Source organism: Scyliorhinus canicula, chromosome 8, assembly GCF_902713615.1.
Source record: "Scyliorhinus canicula chromosome 8, sScyCan1.1, whole genome shotgun sequence".
Classification (NCBI taxonomy): domain Eukaryota; kingdom Metazoa; phylum Chordata; class Chondrichthyes; order Carcharhiniformes; family Scyliorhinidae; genus Scyliorhinus; species Scyliorhinus canicula.
Genome location: NC_052153.1, coordinates 195,903,855 through 195,924,799, shown reverse-complemented (window position 1 = coordinate 195,924,799; position 20,945 = coordinate 195,903,855). Strand labels below are relative to the sequence as shown.

At 49.2% G+C, this 20,945-nt stretch overlaps 1 protein-coding gene across 1 annotated transcript in view; it reads right to left on the bottom strand.

The window, feature by feature from the left end:
- Positions 1 to 20,945, bottom strand: part of ghra (growth hormone receptor a) — a 156,361-nt gene that overhangs the window by 68,250 nt on the left and 67,166 nt on the right. Inside the window, exon 3 of the mRNA XM_038803919.1 lies at positions 662 to 779. Within this exon, the coding sequence (XP_038659847.1) occupies positions 662 to 779 (118 nt within the window). The remainder of the gene's footprint in view (positions 1 to 661; positions 780 to 20,945) is intronic.

Here is a 20,945-nt window from a genome sequence, read left to right as displayed (position 1 = left end):
GTAATGAAGGAGCCTCAACTGCTTCACTGGGCAAGGAATTCCATAGATTCACAACTCTTTGGGTGAAGAAGTTCCTCCTAAACTCTGTCCTAAACCTACTTCCCGAGGACTTGCTACATAAAGGTCAATGGCTCTGTTAGATTTAGTCAAGGTAACTGCAGAAAATGATGGGTTCTAATCTAGTTGCTCGAATCTAATCTAGAACATAGAACAGTACAGCACAGAACAGGCCCTTCGGCCCTCGATGTTGTGCCGAGCAATGATCACCCTACTTAAACCCACGTAACCCGTATACCCGTAACCCAACAATCCCCCCATTAACATTACACTACGGGCAATTTAGCATGGCCAATCCACCTAACCCGCACATCTTTGGACTGTGGGAGGAAACCGGAGCACCCGGAGGAAACCCACGCACACACAGGGAGGACGTGCAGACTCCACACAGACAGTGACCCAGCCGGGAATCGAACCTGGGACCCTGGAGCTGTGAAGCATTTATGCTAACCACCATGCTACCGTGAGGCCCCTAATCTAGTTGTTGGATATTTTTGGAGTTCCAGTTCTTCATTCGTGTGCGAGTCTCAACAACGTAAAAGATAGACACATCATTGAATAGATAGCAAAGACTGAGCAATAACAATTGTTCAACCTTACTGACCCGTTGGTGTAGAATAATTGAAATTGGCTATGTTGTGTCAGGTTCTGGCTGTTGGCCTCGCTCCATCGGCATGTGAACGTTTCCTGCTCCAGCGAACGGCACTCTGTAATTGTAGGTCCTTCAAGAGGGAATAAAGAGATGAAAGATTCACAGAACACTGAGATAGAAGAAGTGAGATCGACAGGATTCCTGCCTTTCTCCATACAACAGCGATTATTGTGAACAAAATGGTTTCCAACAGAGTTCCAGGAAGACACATTGGGCGGGATTCTCCGACTCCCCCCCCCGCCGGGCCGGAGAATCGTGTGCAGTTGCTCAAGGATAACAAGACGCTCCAACAATGAACGAAAATGAAAATCGCTTATTGTCACGAGTAGGCTTCAATGAAGTTACTGTGAAAAGCCCCTAGTCGCCACATTCCGGCGCCTGTTCGGGGAGGCTGGTACGGGAAGCCAACCGTGCTGCTGGCCTGCCTTTTAGTGATGCTGCTCTCATCTCTCGCACCCCCCATGACACCGGACGCCAATAACATCTTTCTCATCTAAACTGATCCTTATCACGCAGTTCAGCAGCAGTCATTCCTCATGTCCAACGTATGTCTACAGCACCAGAGTTGACAGCCTCACTTTGTCTTTATTCTTTCACCAGATGTGGGGGTCATAGAAATATAACATGGACGTTAGGAGCAGGAGGAGGCCATTCGGCCCATCGAGCCTGCTCCGCCATTCATCACGATCATGGCTGATTATCCAACTCAATAGCCTAATCCTGCTTTCTCCCCATAGCCTTTGGTCCCATTCTCCCCAAGTGCTATATCCAGCCGCCACTTGAATATATTCAATGTTTTAGCATCGACTACTTCCTGTGGTGATGAATTCCACAGGCTCACCACTCTGTGTGAGGAAATGTCTCCTTATCTCTGTCCGGAATGGTTTACCCAGAATCCTCAGACTGTGACCCCTGGTTCTTGACACACCCATCATTGATAACATCTTCCCTGCATCTACCCTGTCTAGTCCGGTTAGAATTTTGGAAGTCTCTATGAGGTACCCCCTCATTCGCCTGAACTCCAGCGAGAACAATCCCAGCCTAGTCAATCTCTCCTCAGACGTCACACCACCATCTCCGGAATCAGTCTGGTAAACCTTCGCTGGCTGGGCCAGCGATTGTGACCCATCCCGAATATCCCTTGAACTGAGTGTCCTGTCGGGTCATGCGAGAGGGCAGTTAAGTCAACCACATTAGTGGAGTCACAGGTTGGCCAGACCGGGTAAGGAGGGCAGATTTCCTTTGCTGAAGGAACATTAGAGAACTAGATGGGTTTTTGCAACAATCGATGATAGTTTCATGGTTACTGAGACTAGATTGAAATTCCAATCAGCTGCCGTGATGGGATTTGAACCCATGTCCCCACTCTGGGCCTCTGCATTACTGGTGCAGTGAGATTAGCACCGTTCTAATCTCCCCGCCCCACCCCCCAGCCAGTGCGACCTCAGCATTTCCTGCCTCTAAACCTATTGGATCAGGAAATGGAGTTTGGTGTTCCAGAGTCGCACATGCGATTTTCAGTTTTGCGTGTGTGTTTGGGTGTTTGCGGGGGTGGGAGATGTTGGGGGGGGGGCTGGGAGGGGGGTGTGGGGGGTGTGGGGGGGGTTGCGGGGGGGGGGAGAGAGGGGAAGTGGGGGGGGGGGGTGTTGAGGAAGGGGGGAGCTAAGAGATTGAGTTGAAGGAACTTATGATTGTGAAGGAGAGCTTCAATTCAAGGTTACCGGTTGTTCTTGAGCATTGCTGAAACTCAGTAGAAATTCAAGTTAAAAACTTGTCAGGTGCAAATAAGAATTGTTTTATTTGGAGTTCATTGGTTACAACTTGAAAATCATTTAAAAGGTAGTTTGTAGACAATTTGATTTCCTTCAAAGAATCACAGGAATTATCTTCTGAGACAATAGCCCGAACACAACTTTAAAAGTCAAAGTCTGAAGTCAAAGTATGAAAATGAAATATGAATACAGAACTCTTTTCTAATTCTCTTCCTTTACTTTCTGGCTCTCTCTGTCTTTCTCTCTTTGTCTCTCTTTTCTTTCTCTCTTTCTCTCTGCTTTTCCTTTCTGTCTTTCTCTCTAAAATGGTGGCCAAATCATCCATGGATACACTATTTCATATCTGGCTTAAGCGATCCGATCACACCCCAATATAATCCTAATTGGTTTGGGCTTGGACTCAAACACATTTGATTTGAAAACAAGCCGTCCATCTTCCCGATGTAACATTACTTCCAATTGTTGCTTGTCTGTATATTTTTCATGGGATATTGTGCTTTATCAAAACCAGCAAAAACTGGTGTAATGTTGACCTACCTATTGCCACAATGGAGACCTCATGTTATCTCATCATACTATGCGAGGCATAATTCCGAAAATATAATTCAAACTGTCTTTTATAAGATTGTTTCAATGAGAATGTTGGAATCAAATATATATATTATATTTGATTCGATGTTTTAACTGTCCATTTATTAAAATCAAGGCAACACAGTTGGGGCCTCACGGTAGCATGGTGGTTAGCACAATGCTTCACAGCTCCAGGGTCCCAGGTTCGATTCCCGGCTGGGTCACTGTCTGTGTGGAGTCTGCACGTCCTCCCCGTGTGTGCGTGGGTTTCCTCCGGGTGCTCCGGTTTCCTCCCACAGTCCAAAGATGTGCGGGTTAGGTGGATTGGCCATGCTAAATTGCCCGTAGTGTAAGGTTAATGGGGGGATTGTTGGGTTACGGGGTTACGTGGGTTTAAGTGGGGTGATCATGGCTCGGCACAACATTGAGGGCTGAAGGGCCTGTTCTGTGCTGTACTGTTCTATGTTCTACAGTCTAAAATGTTTCAGCTAGTATAATCGTGGGATGTGATTTACCCTAATCTCAAATGGCGTGAGAATCATGCAATCGTCCATTCTTATTTCTCGTTGCCATGGATTCAACCCTGGTCCTTGGAAAAAATGTAATGTTCTTATCAGACTTCTGTGTTTTGCAAACTCATGACTGAGTTTGGAAATTGTATGTTTCTTTCATTTTAAAACTGGGAATTAATATTTATGCTTTAAGCAGCTTTTTACCTATATTAAGTGTATTTGAAATGCCTGGCTTCTACAGTCGCCCCTTTGATAAAAACCCGCCCGAGCTGGAACCAGACAGTGAAATTGAGCTAATGTCACTGGGTCAGTAATGCAGAGGCCCAGGCTAATGCTCTGGGGTCATGGGTTCAAATCCCACCAGGACAAACAGGAGGACAGGCAAGTGCTGATGGTTAGATGGCCTGCCTCAGTTCTCTGGGAGTCCGTACAAGTTGCTTTAGAAGTTGTTAAATCCTCTTGCCCTCACCCTCCCCGCACACACATGTCGCCTCATACCTGTCATGCCACCTCCATGGCTACTCACCACTGCCCACCATGGGCAGACCTCAGCAGCCATATAGAGATGAAAAATAAACTTTGGCTTATTTTTAAAAATAATTTCAGAATTCTTTGCTTTTGAAACTCAGCCAAGCATTCATTGTGACATATTGATTGCCCTTGGAGAATAGTCAACAAAGAACGCTATTAAAATTGCAAGGCCAGAAGCTACATATTTTTTCTAACCGCCATAGATGGCCTTTCAATCAAAGTAGTCCAGTCGAAGTTTTCCTGAAATATCCGAGGCTGCAGCTGTCACAAAGCGTTAAAGTTTAAAGAGCAGGGGATTTATAAAAGAACCAGATCATGAAAATTATACAGATCTTCTCTGCCATCCAGGAACATTTACATCTATTCCAACACTTTATAGCTTCCATACTGTGGGTTAAGGTCCTTGCAACAGCCAAAATAGGGTCAGTTTGAACTCAATATTGAGCCCCTCTCCCTTTCCCCTACCAGCAAACGTTGGATATGGGAAATGGAAGTGGGTCTTCCGTGTCCGGGTCCCGCCTGCCATTTTTAAAGGTTTGTAAAGTCTTGAAGACTCCAGGAAAATCCAATCCATGAGGGTTGGTTTCATCGCAAGAGTCATAGTCATAGATGTTTACAGCATGGAAACAGGCCCTTCGGCCCAGCCTGTCCATGCTGCCCAGTTTCTATCACTAAGCTAGTCCCACATGCCCGCATTTGGCCCATATCCCTCTATACCCACCCGGCCCATGTAACTGTCTAACTGCTTTTTAAAGGACAAAATTGTACCCGTCTGTACCACTACCCGGCTGCTCGTTCCAGATGCTCACCACCCTCTGTGTGGATAAATCTCCCCTCTGGTCTCTTTGTATCTCTCCCCTCCCACCTTACACCTCTGCCCTCTAGTTCTAGACTCCTCTACCTTTGGGAAAAGATGTTCACTATCTACCTTATCTATGCCCCTCATTATTTTATAGGCCTTTATAAGATCACCCCTAAGCCTCCTACGCTTCAGGGAAAAAAGTCCCAGCCTCTCCGTATATCTCGGACCATCAAGTCCCGGTCGCTCCTCGTAAATCTCTTCTGCACTCTTTCTAGTTTAACAATATCCTTCCTATAATAGAGTGACCAGAACTGAATACAGTATTATTCCATGTGTGGTCTTACCAATGTTTTGTACAACTTCAACAAGACGTCCCAACCCCTGTATTCAATATCCTGACCAATAAAACCCAGCCTGCTGAATGCCTTCTTCACCACACTGTCCACCTGCCACTCCACTTTCAAGGAGCTGTGATCCTGTACCCCTCGATCTCTTTGTTCTGTAACTCTCCCCAACTCCCTATCATTAACCGAGTAGGTCCTGCCCTGATTTGATCGACCAAAATGCATCACCTGACATTTATCCAAATTAAACTCCATCTGCCATTCATCGGCCCCACTGGCCCAATTGGTCAAGGTCCTGTTGCAATCTTATAGAACCTTCTTCACTGTCCACTCTGCCACCAATCTTGGTGCCATCTGCAAACTTACTAACCATGCCTCCTACATTCTCATCCAAATCAATTACATATATCACAAATAACAGTGGACCCAGCACCGATCCCTGAGACACACCGCTGGTCACAGGCCTCAGTTTGATAAACAACCCCCCACACCCACCCCTTGGCTTCGGTCGCTGAGCCAATTTTGTATCCAATTGGCTACCTCACCCTGGATTCCCTGAGATTTAACCTTTAAAGCTCTTCATACTCTTAACTCTTAAAGGTTAAGTATGAAGAGCTGGAGCTGGAATACCAATTCTATCTTTCATCAAGTCTTTGTCACCAATGGCGGAAGACGGTGAGTGTATTTAACCAGATTAGAGAGGGACTGAAGAGTTTTCGGAGGTTCAGCCTGGAAAAGAAGCATCTAAGAAGTGATTTTATAGAGGGATATAAGAAAGTAAGGAGCGGTTAACCTGGGTGAATACTTTAAACAGTGGGAATTGAACTGGTCATAGGTTTTAGTTAATGAGGGGTAGCTTTAGACCTGTTCATGTCGGTCCCTCGGGCAGAGAGAGAGAGAATGGTGGAATGGATAGTGGAAACATTTAAGGAACCAATAGAATGAAAAATAAGGAGTGCAGGGTTAATCCGGTTGGATAAATTAAGATGGGACAAATGATCTGTGAATGGCGTTTGATCTTCAGCCAAGGTTGCTGGTGGGCCTCAAACAGGCCTCGGATCAATTCCTGCTGTAGTTCACTTGCTGATCAGGGGTGTCACTGTTGAGCAGCGTTGAGAGATCCGCATCTCTGCAAAGTTAGAAAGTGAGCTGGCTCACATGTCATTACGTTACGGCAACTATTATCAGCTGCAGCTTCCGCACACACACTTAAAGAGGCACTATATGTTCAGAATTCTGCTTGCCAAAAAGGGTTGGTCTTTTAGTAATAATAATAATCTTTATTAGTTTCACACGTAGGCTTACATTAACACTGCAAAGAAGTTACTGTGAAAAGCCCCTAGTCGCCACATTCCGGCACCTGTTCGGGTACACAGAGGGAGAATTCAGAATGTCCAATTCACCGAACAGTAACATCTTTCGGGACTGTGGGAGGAAACCGGAGCCCCCGGAGGAAACCCACGCAGACACGGGGAGAACGTGCAGACTCCGCACAGACAGTGACCCAAGCCGGGAATCGAACCTGGGACCCTGGAGCTGTGAAGCATCTGTGCTAACCATTGTGCTACCGTGCTGCCCTGACACATGGTGATTGGAGTGCAGAAATAAAGAAGGCTCGCCACAATTGTACAGGGTTTTGGTGAGGCCACACCTGGAATACTGTGTGCAGTTGTGGTCTCCACACTGAGGAGCGGTTACTCCTGCATTGGAGGTGGTACAGCAAAGGTTCTCTAGATTGGTCCCTGGGGTGAGGGGGTTGTCCTCTGATGAGAGGCTGAATAAATTGGGTTTATACTCCTTTGAGTTTAGAAGAATGGGAGGTGATCCCATGGAAACCCACAACATTCTGTGTTAATGTAAACCTACTTGTGACACATTGAGGGCAGCATGGTAGCACAGTGGTTAGCACTGTTGCTTCACAGCTCCAGGGTCCCAGGTTCGATTCCCGGCCTTGGGTCACTGTCTGTGTGGAGTCTGCACGTTCTCCCCGTGTCTGCGTGGGTTTCCTCCGGGTGCTCCAGTTTCCTCCCACAGTCCAAAGACGTGCAGGTCAGGTGGATTGGCCATGCTAAATTGCCCCTAGTGTCCAAAACGGTTAAGTGGGGGTTACTGGGATAGGTTGGAAGTGTGGGTTTAAGTGGGGTGCTCTTTCCAAGGGCTGGTGCAGACTCGATGGGCTGAATGGCCTCCTTCTGCACTGTAAATTCTATGATTCCATGATTCTGAGTGGGTTTGATAGGGTGGGGGCTCAGAGATTGTTTCCGCAACAACAGGGTGGGATTCCCTCAGCCCGGAGCCTGGCCGGAGAATCGCCGCTACCGGCGCGAATCGTGCCACGTAGCCCGACGCAATTCTCTGCAGAGTGGAGAATCGGTGCCATTGGCGCCAGCGTGGTGGGCGCGGTGCTGGTCGGGGGCCACTCTATGCGCCGCCCCCCCACCCCCCCCCCCCCCCCCCGCCGGTTCTCAGCCCGGGATGGGCCGAGCGGCCGTAGCAAAAAGCCCGAATCCCGCCGATGCCGTTCTCACCTGCTCTCAGTGAGTGGGACCCCGGCTTGGAAGGGTCCAGGGGAGCCCTGTGGGGGGAGAGGGGGGGCGGTCCAACCCTGGGGGGGAGGGGGGGACTCCGTTGTGGCCTGGCCCGCGATCGGGGCTCACCGATTGGCGGGCCGGCCTCTCGGGCTGGGGGGGGGTCTCCTTTCTTCCGCCCCGGCCCTTTAGCCCTGCGCCATTTGGCGTTGGGGCAGGCGCGGAGAAGAGCCGCTGCGCATGCGCCGCCCAGCTGACGCCGGGATCAGCAGCTGGAGCAGCGTGGGTCGCCCCAGTGCCGTACTGGCCCCCTGCAGGGGCCAGAGTTGCTGATCCTGAGGCCGTGTTCCGACGGAGTCAACACTTAGCCTCAGGATCGGAGAATCCCGCCCCACAGTGTCAGGATTGAGGGCCGATTATTTAGGACTGAGATGTGGAGAAATTACTTCACTCTAAGGGTTTTGAATGTTTGGAATAAGAGATAATCTCATCAAAACTTACAAAATCCTGACAAGAGTGAGACAAAGTAGGTGTGGATATGAAGTTTCTCTTGGCTGGTCAGTCGAGAAGCAGGGGACGCAGTCTCAGAGTAAGGAGTCGGCCATTTAAGACTGAGATAAGGAGAAATCTCTTCAGTCAGAGTGTGGTGAATCTTTCAAATTCCCAACCCCGTAGGCAGTGGAAGCTCAATCATTGAGTATGTTTGAGACATAAATCGACAGGTTTCTCGATACTAATGACAGCAAGAGATCTGGGTAGTGTGGGGAAAATAGTGCAGAGGTAGATGGTCAGGTAAGCTCTCAGTACATGTAAGGGTATCGAAGGTGCTTGATGGAGTGAATGGCGTACGCCTCCTCCTATTTCCTCGGTTCCCTTACTGATACCCATGACAACTGATATTATTGGCAGTTCCCTCTCCTCAGGTACTGTCCCTTTCCCCTTCACCACCTCAAAAGCACCTCCCTTGACCTCCTGTGTCCTTGCAACCTGTCCTCTCACCTTCAAACTCCAGTTCCTCCCTAAATCTTCCAAAATGTGGACGCATTTTCCTCGACCTTCACATTTGAATTTGTTCTATTAGCTTTCTGCTCCTGTTGTCATATTGCAATGGTCTTATCAAAGTGCCAAATCACATTTAATGTGACAATGACAACGTAATTTATCCTTCACCCATCTCAACTTTTGACAAGATTGACTAAACCATCCTCCTCCAGGCACATTTGCCCAGCTGGGTGGGGCTGCTTTTACCTGGTTCCATTCTCGTCTGGCCAGAGGTAGCCACTTGCAATGGCTTCTCTCCCTTCTCCTCAAGTGGAGGACAAAGGAAGAGCTTTCAAGGCAGCCTACTTGGAGGAACCCCCTGATCGAAGGGACATAATTCTTCGAAAACCCCCGACGACCAGGGGAGGCCCAGAAAAGGATCCTGAGAAAGGAGTGCCGGCGATCTGGAGCGCAAGGACCAAGCCCACCCCCCAGAAACACCTGCCAAGTGTGGTTAAAGATGCAGCTCTAGGATTGGCCTCTTCAGCCAGGCAAGGACCCCAGAACCCGTGGCCAGTAACAGCGAGTCTCTTAGGTGGCCAATCGTTAGCGAATGATCGCCGGCGCAGACGACAACGACATTTTGTGTGGCCCAAGGATCCGACCCTTGACCCCCTCCTATTTCTAATCGACACGCTGTCCCTCAGTGACACCAGCCCCAAAACACAAAGCAACTGAAACTCTCTATACCTTCACTCGAAGCTCTACTGGTTTTAGTGCATGAAGTAAATCTGAAAGGAGTGATAGGAATAAAGAAAGGAATGTTCAAAGTCTCTGTAATGTGTGTGGGGGAACAGACAGGCTTTATTTCCTGAGTCTCACTCTAGATACAGTCCCTTGATCTTGTCGACTAAGATACAAATGTGAACCACATCCCAAAGAAAACCGGACAAACCAGCCTCTGAGATTTCCTGGTGACGTTCCCCTATGTGTTTCAGACTTTGCTCCTTTATTCACAGTGTTGCCTGCTCTGTTTACCGGCCTCACCTATTCACTTCTGGCTCAATGTCAAAATTGCCAGCATTCCTGTGAAGCAGACAGAGATGTTTAACGAGCTGAAAGGCACTCTCATCAGTTGCTGTTGATTTTTCTTTCCCCTCCTGTCTTGTGTTCAGGCTGGATCTGTCCCCAGGGATCCCAGAGCCCTGCTCTTTCCAAATTGTTCTCAATTGTGCCTCTTAATGACCTTTATTTGTCTGCTCCCCAGCTGGTGCTGCAGATTTGCAGAACGACCTGTACCCAACTGTGATCAATAGGTGACGAGAGAGATTGAGACAAATGATTTGCCTTGTTGCGTCACGTCGATCCAGCGTGCGACCATCAAGGATCTCTGAGCAGCGCTCGGGTTCTGCAATTACTGTCCTTCTGATAATCAGACAAGTTTGGCCACTGCCCAGGGCTCTGTAACTACACAAGTCAGCCCCAGTGGAGTCTGGAGAGCTGATGGTTCTGTGTTTCTGTCCTGCTGTCACGTTGATCATTAAAATAAGAGCTGCTGGTTAGGAAGCAAGTGGAGGAGGCACATGTACCAGCACAGGCACATTCACCGGGCTGTGACAGGGCACATGTGGATAGCACTGTGGCTTCACAGCTCCAGGGTCCCAGGTTCAATTCCCCGCTGGGTCACTGTCTGTGCGGAGTCTGCACGTTCTCCCCGTGTCTGCGGGGATTTCCTCCGGGTGCTCCGGTTTCCCACAGTCCAAAGACGTGCAGGTTAGGTGGATTGGCCGTGATAAAGTGCCCTGAGTGTCCAAAAGGGGTTGGGAGGGGTTGTTGGGTTACGGGGATAGGGTGGAAGTGAGGGCTTAAGTGGGTCGGTACAGATTCGATGGGCCAAATGGCCTCCTTCTGCACTGTGTGTTCTATCTCTGCCTTACCTTTAACCCAGTTGAGAAAGAAGAACCGGGGAAAGGTTACGGTGCACAAAGAGGCCATTCAGCCCATCGTGACTCCTCCGACCAAAGAAACTAGTCACCCATTTTAACCCCATGTTCCGGCACCTGGTCCATGGCCTTGCGGGTCCCAGCCCTTCAGACGCAGATCCAGGTAACGTGTCAATGAGTTGAGCGTTTCCGCCTCAACCACCAATTTAGGCAGTGAATCCCAGACCCCCTCTGGGTATAAAGGTTTTTCCTCAGGTCCCCTCTCACCCTTCTACCAATCACCTTCATCTATGCCCCCGGTAATTGACCCCCAGCTGGGGTAACATGTCTTTCCTGTCCACCCTGTCGAGGCCCCTCATAATTGTGCACACCTCAATCAGGTCACCCCTTCGCCTCCGCTGTGCAAAGCAAGGCAACACTAGCCTATCCAATCTGAAATTAATGTGAAATGAAATGAAAATGACTGTACACAACACCTCAGCTGTGGCCTCAGCGGCCTTTTAGACGCTTCCAACATCGCACCTCTGCCTTTGTGTTGAAAACCTCGCCTAGTAATGGAAAGAATTCCATGTGCATTTCTGTACCGCCTTGTCCACCTGTCCTGCCACATTCAGGGACCTGTGGACACGCACTCCGAGGTCTCTCCACTTCTCAACTCCTCGCAATATCTTCCCGTTTATAGGGTATTCCCTTTGTTTACCCTCCCCGAACGCATTACCTCACACAATTTCCGCATTAAATTCCATTTGCCACATCTCTGCCCATTTACCCAAACCATTGATATATTATTCTGGAGTTGACAGCTATCCTCTTCACTGCTACAGTGAAACTTTTTGTGTCATCTGCAAATTTCCTCCCACATTTAAATCTAAATCATTAATATATCATCATAGAATTTACAGTGTAGAAGGAGGCCATTCGGCCCATCGAGTCTGTACCGGCTCTTGGAAAGAGCACCCTACCCAAGGTCAACACCTCCACCCTATCCCCATAACCCAGTAACCCCACCCAACACTAAGGGCGATTTTGGACACTGAGGCCAATTTATCACGGCCAATCCACCTAACCTGCACATCTTTGGACTGTGGGAGGAAACCGGAGCACCCGGAGGAAACCCACGCACACACGGGGAGGATGTGCAGACTCCGCACAGACAGTGACCCAAGCCGGGAATCGAACCTGGGACCCTGGAGCTGTGAAGCAATTGTGCTATCCACAATGCTACTGTGCAACAAACAGCAAGGGCCCCAACACTGAGCCCTCTGGAATACCACTGGAAACCACTTGAAAACATCCATGGACCTTTAACCTTTGTTTTGTCAGAGTCGTTACGGTTGATTCCCTTATTTCCGCTTTCTTTATTTTTGCCGTTATCATTTTGATCCATGGATGCTTAATGGACATGTGTCTTTAAGTCAAGCAGCAGCGAGAATGGGGAATTCAAGAAGTTGCAGCATAGTCCGTGGTGCTGCGAGCTTTTGACAGCAAGAGCCAGACTTTTTGGCATCCAAAAGATGGGGTTGAACAAAGTATAAAGAAAAGTACAGCACAGGAACAGGCCCTTCGGCCCTCCAAGTCTACGCCCACCATGCTGCCCATCTAAACTAAAATCTTCTACACTTCCGGGGTCCGTATCCCTCTATTCCCATCCTAGTCATGTATTTGTCCAGATGCCCCTTAAATATCACTATCGTCCCTGCTTCCACCACCTTCTCCGGCAGCGAGTTCCAGGCATCCACTACCCTCTGTGTAAAAGACTTACCTCATACATCTCCTCTAAACCTTGCCCCTTGCATCTTAAACCTATCCCACTGAGTAATTGACCCCTCTACCCTGGGGAAAAGCCTCTGACTATCCACTCTGTCTATGCCCCTCATCATTTTGTAGACCTCTATCAGGTCACCCCTCAACCTCCGTTGTTCCAGTGAGAACAAACCGAGTTTATTCAACCGCTCCTCATAGCTAATGCCCTCCATACCAGGAAACATCCTGGTAAATCTCTTCTGCACCCTCTCTAAATCCTCCACATCCTTCTGGTAATGTGGCGGCCAGAATTGAACACTGTACTCCAAGTGTGACCTAACTAAGGTTCCATACAGCTGCAACATGACTTGCCAATTGTTATACTCAATGCCCCGGCCAATGAAGGCAAGCATGCCGTAGGCCTTCTTGACTACCTTCTCCACCCATTTTGCCCCTTTCAGTGACCTGTGTACCCTACACCCAGATCCTTCTGCCTGTCAATACTCTTCAGAGTTTTGTCATTCACTGTATATTCCCTACCTGTATTAGACCTTCCAAAATGCATTACCTCACATTTGTCCGGATTAAACTCCATCTGCCATCTCACCGCCCAAGTCTCCAAAGGATCTAAATCCTGCTGTATCCTCTGACAGTCCTCATCGCTATCCGCAATTCCACCGACCTTTGTGTCGTCCCCGAACTTACTAACTAGACCAGTTACATTTTCCTCCAAATCATTTATTTATACTACGAACAGCAAAGGTCACAGAATCATAGAATTTACAGTGCAAAAAGGGGCCATTCGGCCTTCGGGTCTGGACCAGCCCTTGGAAAGAGCACCCTACTGAAGACCGCACCTCCACCCTATCCCCACAATACAGGAACCCCACCAAACATGGGGCAATTTATTACGGCCAACCCACCTAACCTACACATCTTTGGGGTGTGGGAGGAAACCGGGGCACCCGGAGGAAACGCACACAGACAGAAGGAGAAAGTGTAAACTCCACACAGTCACCCGAGGCTGGAATTGAACCCGGGTCCCTGGGGCTGTGAGGTAGCAGTGCTAACCACTGTGCCACCGTGCCACTGACGTAACCTAAGGAAAGCAGAGTTTGAATCGTGGACACACAGTGAGAATGTCTCAGTCTCTCTCTGTCTCTCAACTATTTTTCCTTTTGCTTATTATTTTACCCCTTTCCACCCCTCTGTGTATGCCTGTCTTGTGTGTGTATAGAGGGTGGGGGGGGGGGGCAAGACAAAGTGGGAGATTAGGAATTAGTTGATAGTTAGGAAGTTGTCTTTGCTGCATATTTAATTATACTTCTTGTCACAAATAAACAGTAATTGTGACTACATTTACAAACCTGGGAGAGGATTCTCCGACCCCCCCCTGCCGTGAATCCCGCCCCGCCGCCAGCTGCCGAATTCTCCGGCGGCGGTTTTCGGGCGCGGGGGGGGGGGGGGGGGGGGGCGGGGATCGCGCCGCGCCGGTCGGGAGCCGTTGGCAGCGGCCCTTCCGGCAATTCTCCAGGTCCCGATGGGCCGAGCGGCAGCCTGTTTTCGGTCAGTCCCGCCGGCTTGAAATGGACATGGTCCCACACGGTGGGAACTGGCTGGGAGGCCGCTTAGTGGAGTTCTTGGGGGGGGGCGCTGGGGGATCCGGCGTCGGGAGGGCCCCCATGGTGGCCTGGCCCGTGATCAGGGCCCACCGATCTGCGGGCGGGCCTGTGCCATGGGGGCACTCCTTCCTTCCACGCCGGCCTCTATCGGACTCCGCCATGGCCAGCACGGAGAAGAAACTCCCTGCGCATGCGCAGGAACACGCCGGCGGTTCTGCGCGTGCGTGGGAAGACGGCGGCCCTTGGGCGCCGGTTGGTGCGGCGGCAACCCGTCCGCCGCTGGCCTCGCCCCCGGATATGCGGAAGATTACGCAACTTCCAGCTGGGCCGACGCCGGAGTGGTTTGCGCCGTTACTCATTTTTAATAAATTTAGAGTAAGGGGCAATTCAGTTTAGCGTGTTCACTCCACCTACCCTGCGCATCTTTGGGTGGTGGGGGCGAAACCCACGCAAACACGGGGAGAATGTGCAAACTCCACACGGACAGTGACCCAGAGCCGGGATCGAACCTGGGACCTCGGCACTGTGAGGCAGCCGTGCTAACCACTGCTCCACCGTGCTCCCCCCCCCCCCGTTTGCGTCATTCCTGGCTCCGGCGTCGGGCCATCGCGCCAAATGCGGGAGAATCCCGCCCCTGGTGACTGTAATTATTGGGCAGCCAAGGGCCAAAGACATTGGGTATTTTTCTAAGAATTGTTGGTTAATTGAATTGTGTTGCGACTCTGGGGCATGTGGGGCTGGAATTGACCGCGCCCTGGACCAGGCTGTTGTAACAGTTTCCTGTCACTCAGTCAATTTTAGATCCAACCTGCCACCTGCCTCCATTTCCCACCAGATCTCACTTTCCTGACCAGTTTGCCATGTGGAATCTTGTCAGGTGCCTTATTGAAATCATGTAGATAACATCCACTGCACCACCCTCATCAACCCTCCTTGCTACTTCCTCAAAATGAGTAAGTTACGGTCTTCCCCTAACTCAAGCATACTGACTATCTCTGATCAATCCGTGCTCTAAGTGACAGTTTATCAGAATTGTTTCCAAAACTTTTCCCACCACCCACGTCAGACTGACCGGCCTATTGTTTCCTGGCTATCACTCTCCCCCTTTTTAAATAATTGTACAATATTTGCAGACCTCCAATCCTCTGAGACCTCATCTGTATCTGGTGAGGATCAGAAAATGATCCTCAGAGAATCCGTTATTTCCTCCTTGGTTTCCCTCAACCTGGGATACAATCCCAGGGCGACTGCGTGCCAAAGAAAGCAGTACGTACATTCCCCAACCGGAAACCATGGCTCAACCGCGAGATTGACTCCCTACTGAAGGATATTTCTGAGGCGTTCAAGGCAGACGACCCTGACCTATAAAAGAAATCCAGGTACGACCTCCGCAAAGCCATCCGAGATGCCAAGAGAGAATATCAAACTAAGCGAGAGTCACAGACAGACTCTCGGCGGTTGTGGCAAGGACTAAACAACATAACGGGCTACAAAGCGAAGCCGAGCAGTATCTCTGGCAGCAGCGCACCCCTCCTCGATTAACTTAATGCTCGGTTTGAGTAGGTAACCAACAATCCGCTGTCGAGTGCCCCAGCAGCCCATAATTCACCCATACCCACCATCACAGCTTCCGAAGTCAGATGGGCCTTCCTGAAAGCGAATCCTCGGAAGGCGATGGGCCCAGACGGGATTCCTGTTCGTGCACTCAGAGCCTGCGCAGACCAGCTGGCAGAGGTATTCACAGACATCTTTACCCTGCCCCTACTCCACTCCGAGGTCCCCCCCTGCTTCAAGAAGACCACCATCATACCGGTATCAAAAAAGAACCAGGCAACGTGCCTCAATGACTACCGCCCAGTGGCCCTGACGTCAGTTGTAATGAAGTGCTTCGAGAGGCTGATCATGAAGCGCATCACCTCCATACTCCCGGAACGCCTTGATCCACTGCAATCCGCATACCGTCACAACCGGTCCACATCAGACGCCATTTCCCTGGCCCTACACTCATCCCTAGAGCATCTCGAAAACAAGGACTCCTACAACAGACTCCTATTTATTGACTACAGCTCCGCCTTCAACACCATAATCCCAGCCAAGCTCATATCAAAGCTCCAAAACCTAGGACTTGGCTCTCCACTCTGCAACTGGATCCTTGACTTTCTGATCAACAGACCACAGTCAGTCAGAATGAACACCAACACCTCCTCCACAATAGTCCTCAATACCGGTGCCCCGCAAGGCTGCGTACTTAGCCCCCTAGTCTACTCCCTGTACACACACGACTAAACACACACATGGGAAAACTTGGTTCCAACTCCATCTCCAAGTTTGATGATGATACGACCATAGTGGGCCGGATCTCGAATAACGACGAGTCCGAATACAGGAGGGAGATAGAGAACCTAGCGGAGTGGTGTAACGACAACAATCTCTCCCTCAATGCCAGCAAAACTAAAGAGCTGGTCATCGACTTCAGGAAGCAAAGTACTGTACACACCCCTGTCAGCATCAACGGAGCCGAGGTGGAGATGGTTAGCAGTTTCAAATTCCTAAGGGTGCACATAACCAAAAATCTGTCCTGGTCCACCCACGTCGACGCTATCACCAAGAAAGCACAACAGAGCCTATACTTCCTCAGGAAACTAAGGAAATTCGGCATGTCCACATTAACCCTTACCAACTTTTACAGATGCACTATAGAAAGCATCCTATCGGGCTGCATCACAGCCTGGTATGGCAACTGCTCGGCCCAGAACCGCAAGGAACTTCAGAGTCGTGAACACCGCCCAGTCCATCACACAAACCTGCCTCCCATCCATTGACGCCACCTACACCTCCCACTGCCGGGGGAAAGTGGGCAGCAGAATCAAAGACCCCTCCCACCCGGCTTACTCACTCTTCCAACTTCTTCCATCGGGCAGGAGATACAGAAGTCTGAGAACACGCACAAACAGACTCAAAAACCGCTTCTTCCCCACTGCCACCAGACTCCTAAATGACCCTCTTATTGACTGACCTCATTAACACTACACCCTGTATGCTTCACCCAATGCCGGTGCTTATGTAGTTACATTGTGTACCTTGTGTTGCCCTATTATGCATTTTCTTGTATTTTCTTGAATCTTCTTTTATTTCCTTTTCTTCCCGTGTACTGAATGATCTGTTGAGCTGCTTGCAGAAAAATACTTTTCACTGTACCTCGGTACACGTGACAATAAACAAATCCAATCCAATCCAATCCAATCCAATCTGACCCTGGCGACTTATCCACCTTCGAGTATGCCAATCCCTCCAGTATTTCCTCTCTCATTGTATTTAATATTTCACACTCTTCTTTAACCAGAACGTCTGAATCATCTCTCTCCTTAGTGAAGCCAAAGTACTCATTGAGAACCCTGTCCACATCTTCTGAATCAACTCACAAGTTACCGTGCACATCCCTGATAGGCCCCACCTTTTCCTCAGAAAATTCTCTTGCTCTTAACATACTGCTAAAACATCTTGGGATTTTCTTTGGTTTTACCCGTTAATATGTTTTGTATACTCTGCTTTCCTAATTTTCATTTTAACTTCAGCCTTGTACTTTCTATCCTCCCCCAGGACTTCTACATCATTGAGACTATTTTGGCTGTCGTTAGCTTGTTCTGGTATTTCTTGGTCTGCTTTTAGATTTTCTTTATTCGTCCCTGGGATGTGGGCGTTGCTGGCTGTGCCAGCCTTTACTGCCCATCCCTGAGGGCATTTAAGAGTCAACCACATCGCTGTGGGTCTGGAGTCACGTGTAGGCCAGACCGGGTAAGGACGGCAGATTCCCTTCCCTCAAGGACATTAGTGAACAATCGATGATAGTTTCATGGTCACCATTCCTGAGACTAGATTTATATTCCAGATTTATTAATTAAATTTAAATTGCACCAGCTGCCCTCGACTAATGTCACTACCATCTCCTTCAACGGATCCAATTTCTCCCCATTCAATGAGCAGGAATAAAATACAATGATGGAAGAACATAGAACATTACAGCGCAGTACAGGCCCTTCGGCCCTCGATGTTGTGCCGACCTGTGAAACCACTCTAAAGCCCATCTACACTATTCCCTTATCGTCCATATGTCTATCCAATGACCATGTGAATGCCCTTAATGTTGGCGAGTCAGGGCATTCCACGCCCTTACTACTCTCTAAGTAAAGAACCTACCTCTGACATCTGTCCTATATCTACTACCCCTACGCCGGAATGTGGAAACTAGGGGCTTTTCACAGTAACTTCATTGAAGCCTACTCGTGACAATAAGCGATTTTAATTTTCATTTAAAGCTATGTCCCCTTGTGCTAGACATCACCATCCGAGGAAAAAGGCTCTCACTGTCCACCCTATCTCATCCTCTGATCATCAGTCCAAAGATGTGCAGGTTGGGTGGATTGGCCATGACAAATTGTCCAAAATTCTATGATTAACCTAGGACAAAAGTTTGGCGCAACATCGTGGGCCGAAGGGCCTGTTCTGTGCTGTATTTCTCTATCTATCTATCTTGTATGCCTCAATTAATTCACCTCTTAACCTTCTTCTCTGTAACGAAAACAGCCTCAAGTCCTTCAGCCTTTCCTCATAAGATCTTCCCTCCATACCAGGCAGCATCCTGGTAAATCTCCTCTGCACCCTTTCCAATGCTTCCACATCCTTCCTATAATGTGGTGACAAGAATCTGTATCTTCAGAGTTTAAAAGATCTGAGCCTACTTCGAAGGCCATCAAGGACAGCAAGAGTAGTTCAAATGTTCAGTCAATAAACTGTGCAAGAAACAGAGGACACCAAATCAGATTTCTAATTCAACTTCACAGGATGAAGGATTTGGTGCTTTTTACTTCTGGAGCTGTAGCTGGAAGGAGCCTTAAATTTACATGAAATGAAAATTGCTTATTGTCACGGGTAGGCTTCAAATGAAGTTCCTGTAAAAAGCCCCTAGTCGCCACATTCCGGCGCCTGTTCGGGGAGGCTGGTACGGGAATTGAACCGTGCTGCTGGCCTGCTTGGTCTGCTTTCAAAGCCAGCGATTTAGCCCTGTGCTAAACCAGCCCTTGGTTCTGTCAGTAACAGAAACAGAACATGCTGAAAGAACTCAGCAGGTCTGGCAGCATCTGTGGAGAGGGAAACAGTGAACATTTCGAGTCCATTGGCCCTTCCGCAGAACTGAGTTTTCACCAGTGTGGAGTTCAACACGTTAACCCTCTGTTGACCAATTCAAATGTCCACCCTGAGCCTCAGAGGTTGGGCTCTCCTGTCTCGGTCTGCTGCTACCCCACATTATCACAGAATTTACAGTGCAGAAGGAGGCCATTCGGCCCATCGAGTCTGCACTGGTCCATGGAAAGAGCACCGCACCCAAACCCACACCTCCCCCTAACACAGTAAGGACAATTTATCACGGCCAATCCACCTGACCTGCACGTCTTTGGACTGTGGGAGGAAACCGGAGCACCCGGAGGAAACCCACGCTGACACGGGGAGAACGTGCAGACTCCGCACAGACAGTGACCCAGCGGGGAATCAAACCTGGGACCCTGGAGCTGTGAAGCAACAGTGTGTTACCATGCCACCCTCCTCTAATATCTAATGATGTAATCGGAGAGGCCACAGGAAGGGTTTGATTACGAAGAAATTCAAGGAATTCATTGAGAGGGAAGGGACGGCTGAAATACTCTACCTCAGTGAGACTCTGAGGGAAAGGGATTTTCCAATGAATCTGCTTCCACCGGTCTTTAAGTCAGTGCATTCCTGATCCCTACAACTCGCTGCGAAAAACAACGATTTCTAGTGTCACATGTTTTTTTGCTAATCACCTTAAATGTGTTTTTTTTTTGGGTGATGAAGCCTTTTTCTCCTCACTTACTCTATCAAAACCCTTTATGATTTTGAACAATTTTCAGGGTGGGGTCGGGGGGAGAATTTTCCTCCCCCCTCCGCGACATGCTCGTCAGCGGCTGAGGACGGGTTCGCCAGTGGCCGGCGATGGGATCTTCCAGCCTCGCATCTGTCAACGGGATTTCCTGCTGAACGCACCTCGTTCCGCGGTGGGGCAGGGCCGTGAGACCCTGGCATCGTTCTGTCTGTCTGTCTGTCTGTCTGTCTGTCTGTCTGTCTGTCTGTCTGTCTATCTACCGCAGGTAGCGTCACCTATTTTTGTTTTTGATTTTTTGATTTTTGGTTTGATTGGTTCTCACATGTACCGAAGTACAGGGAAAAGTATTTTTCAGCGGCCGAGGGAACGTACACAGTACGTACAGAGTAGACAAAAGAATAATCAACAGGGAACATTGACAAATGGTACATCGACAAACTGATTGGTTACAGGGGCTGTTTAGCACACTGGGCTAAATCGCTGGCTTTGAAAGCAGACCAAGCAGGCCAGCAGCACGGTTCGATTCCCGTAACAGCCTCCCCGAACAGGCGCCGGAATGTGGCGACTAGGGGCTTTTCACAGTAACTTCATTGAAGTCTACTTGTGACAATAAGCAATTTTCATTTCATTTCATTTCATACAGTGCGGAACAAGGGGCCAAACAAAGCAAATACATGAGCAACAGCAGCATAGGGCGTCGTGAATAGTGTTCTTACAGGGAACTGATCAGTCCGAGGGGGTGTCGTTGAGAAGTCTGGTAGTTGTGGGGAAGAAGCTGTTCCTATGTCTGGATGTGCGAATCTTCAGACTTCTGTACCTTCTGCCTGATGGAAGGGTCTGGAAGAAGGCAATGCCTGGGTGGGAGGGGTCTCTGATAATGCTGTCTGCCTTCCTGAGGCAGCGGGAGGTGTAGACAGAATCAATGTGGGTGTGGCAAGCTTGTGTGATGCGTGGGGCTGAGTTACCCACACACCATCGCACCTCCAGTA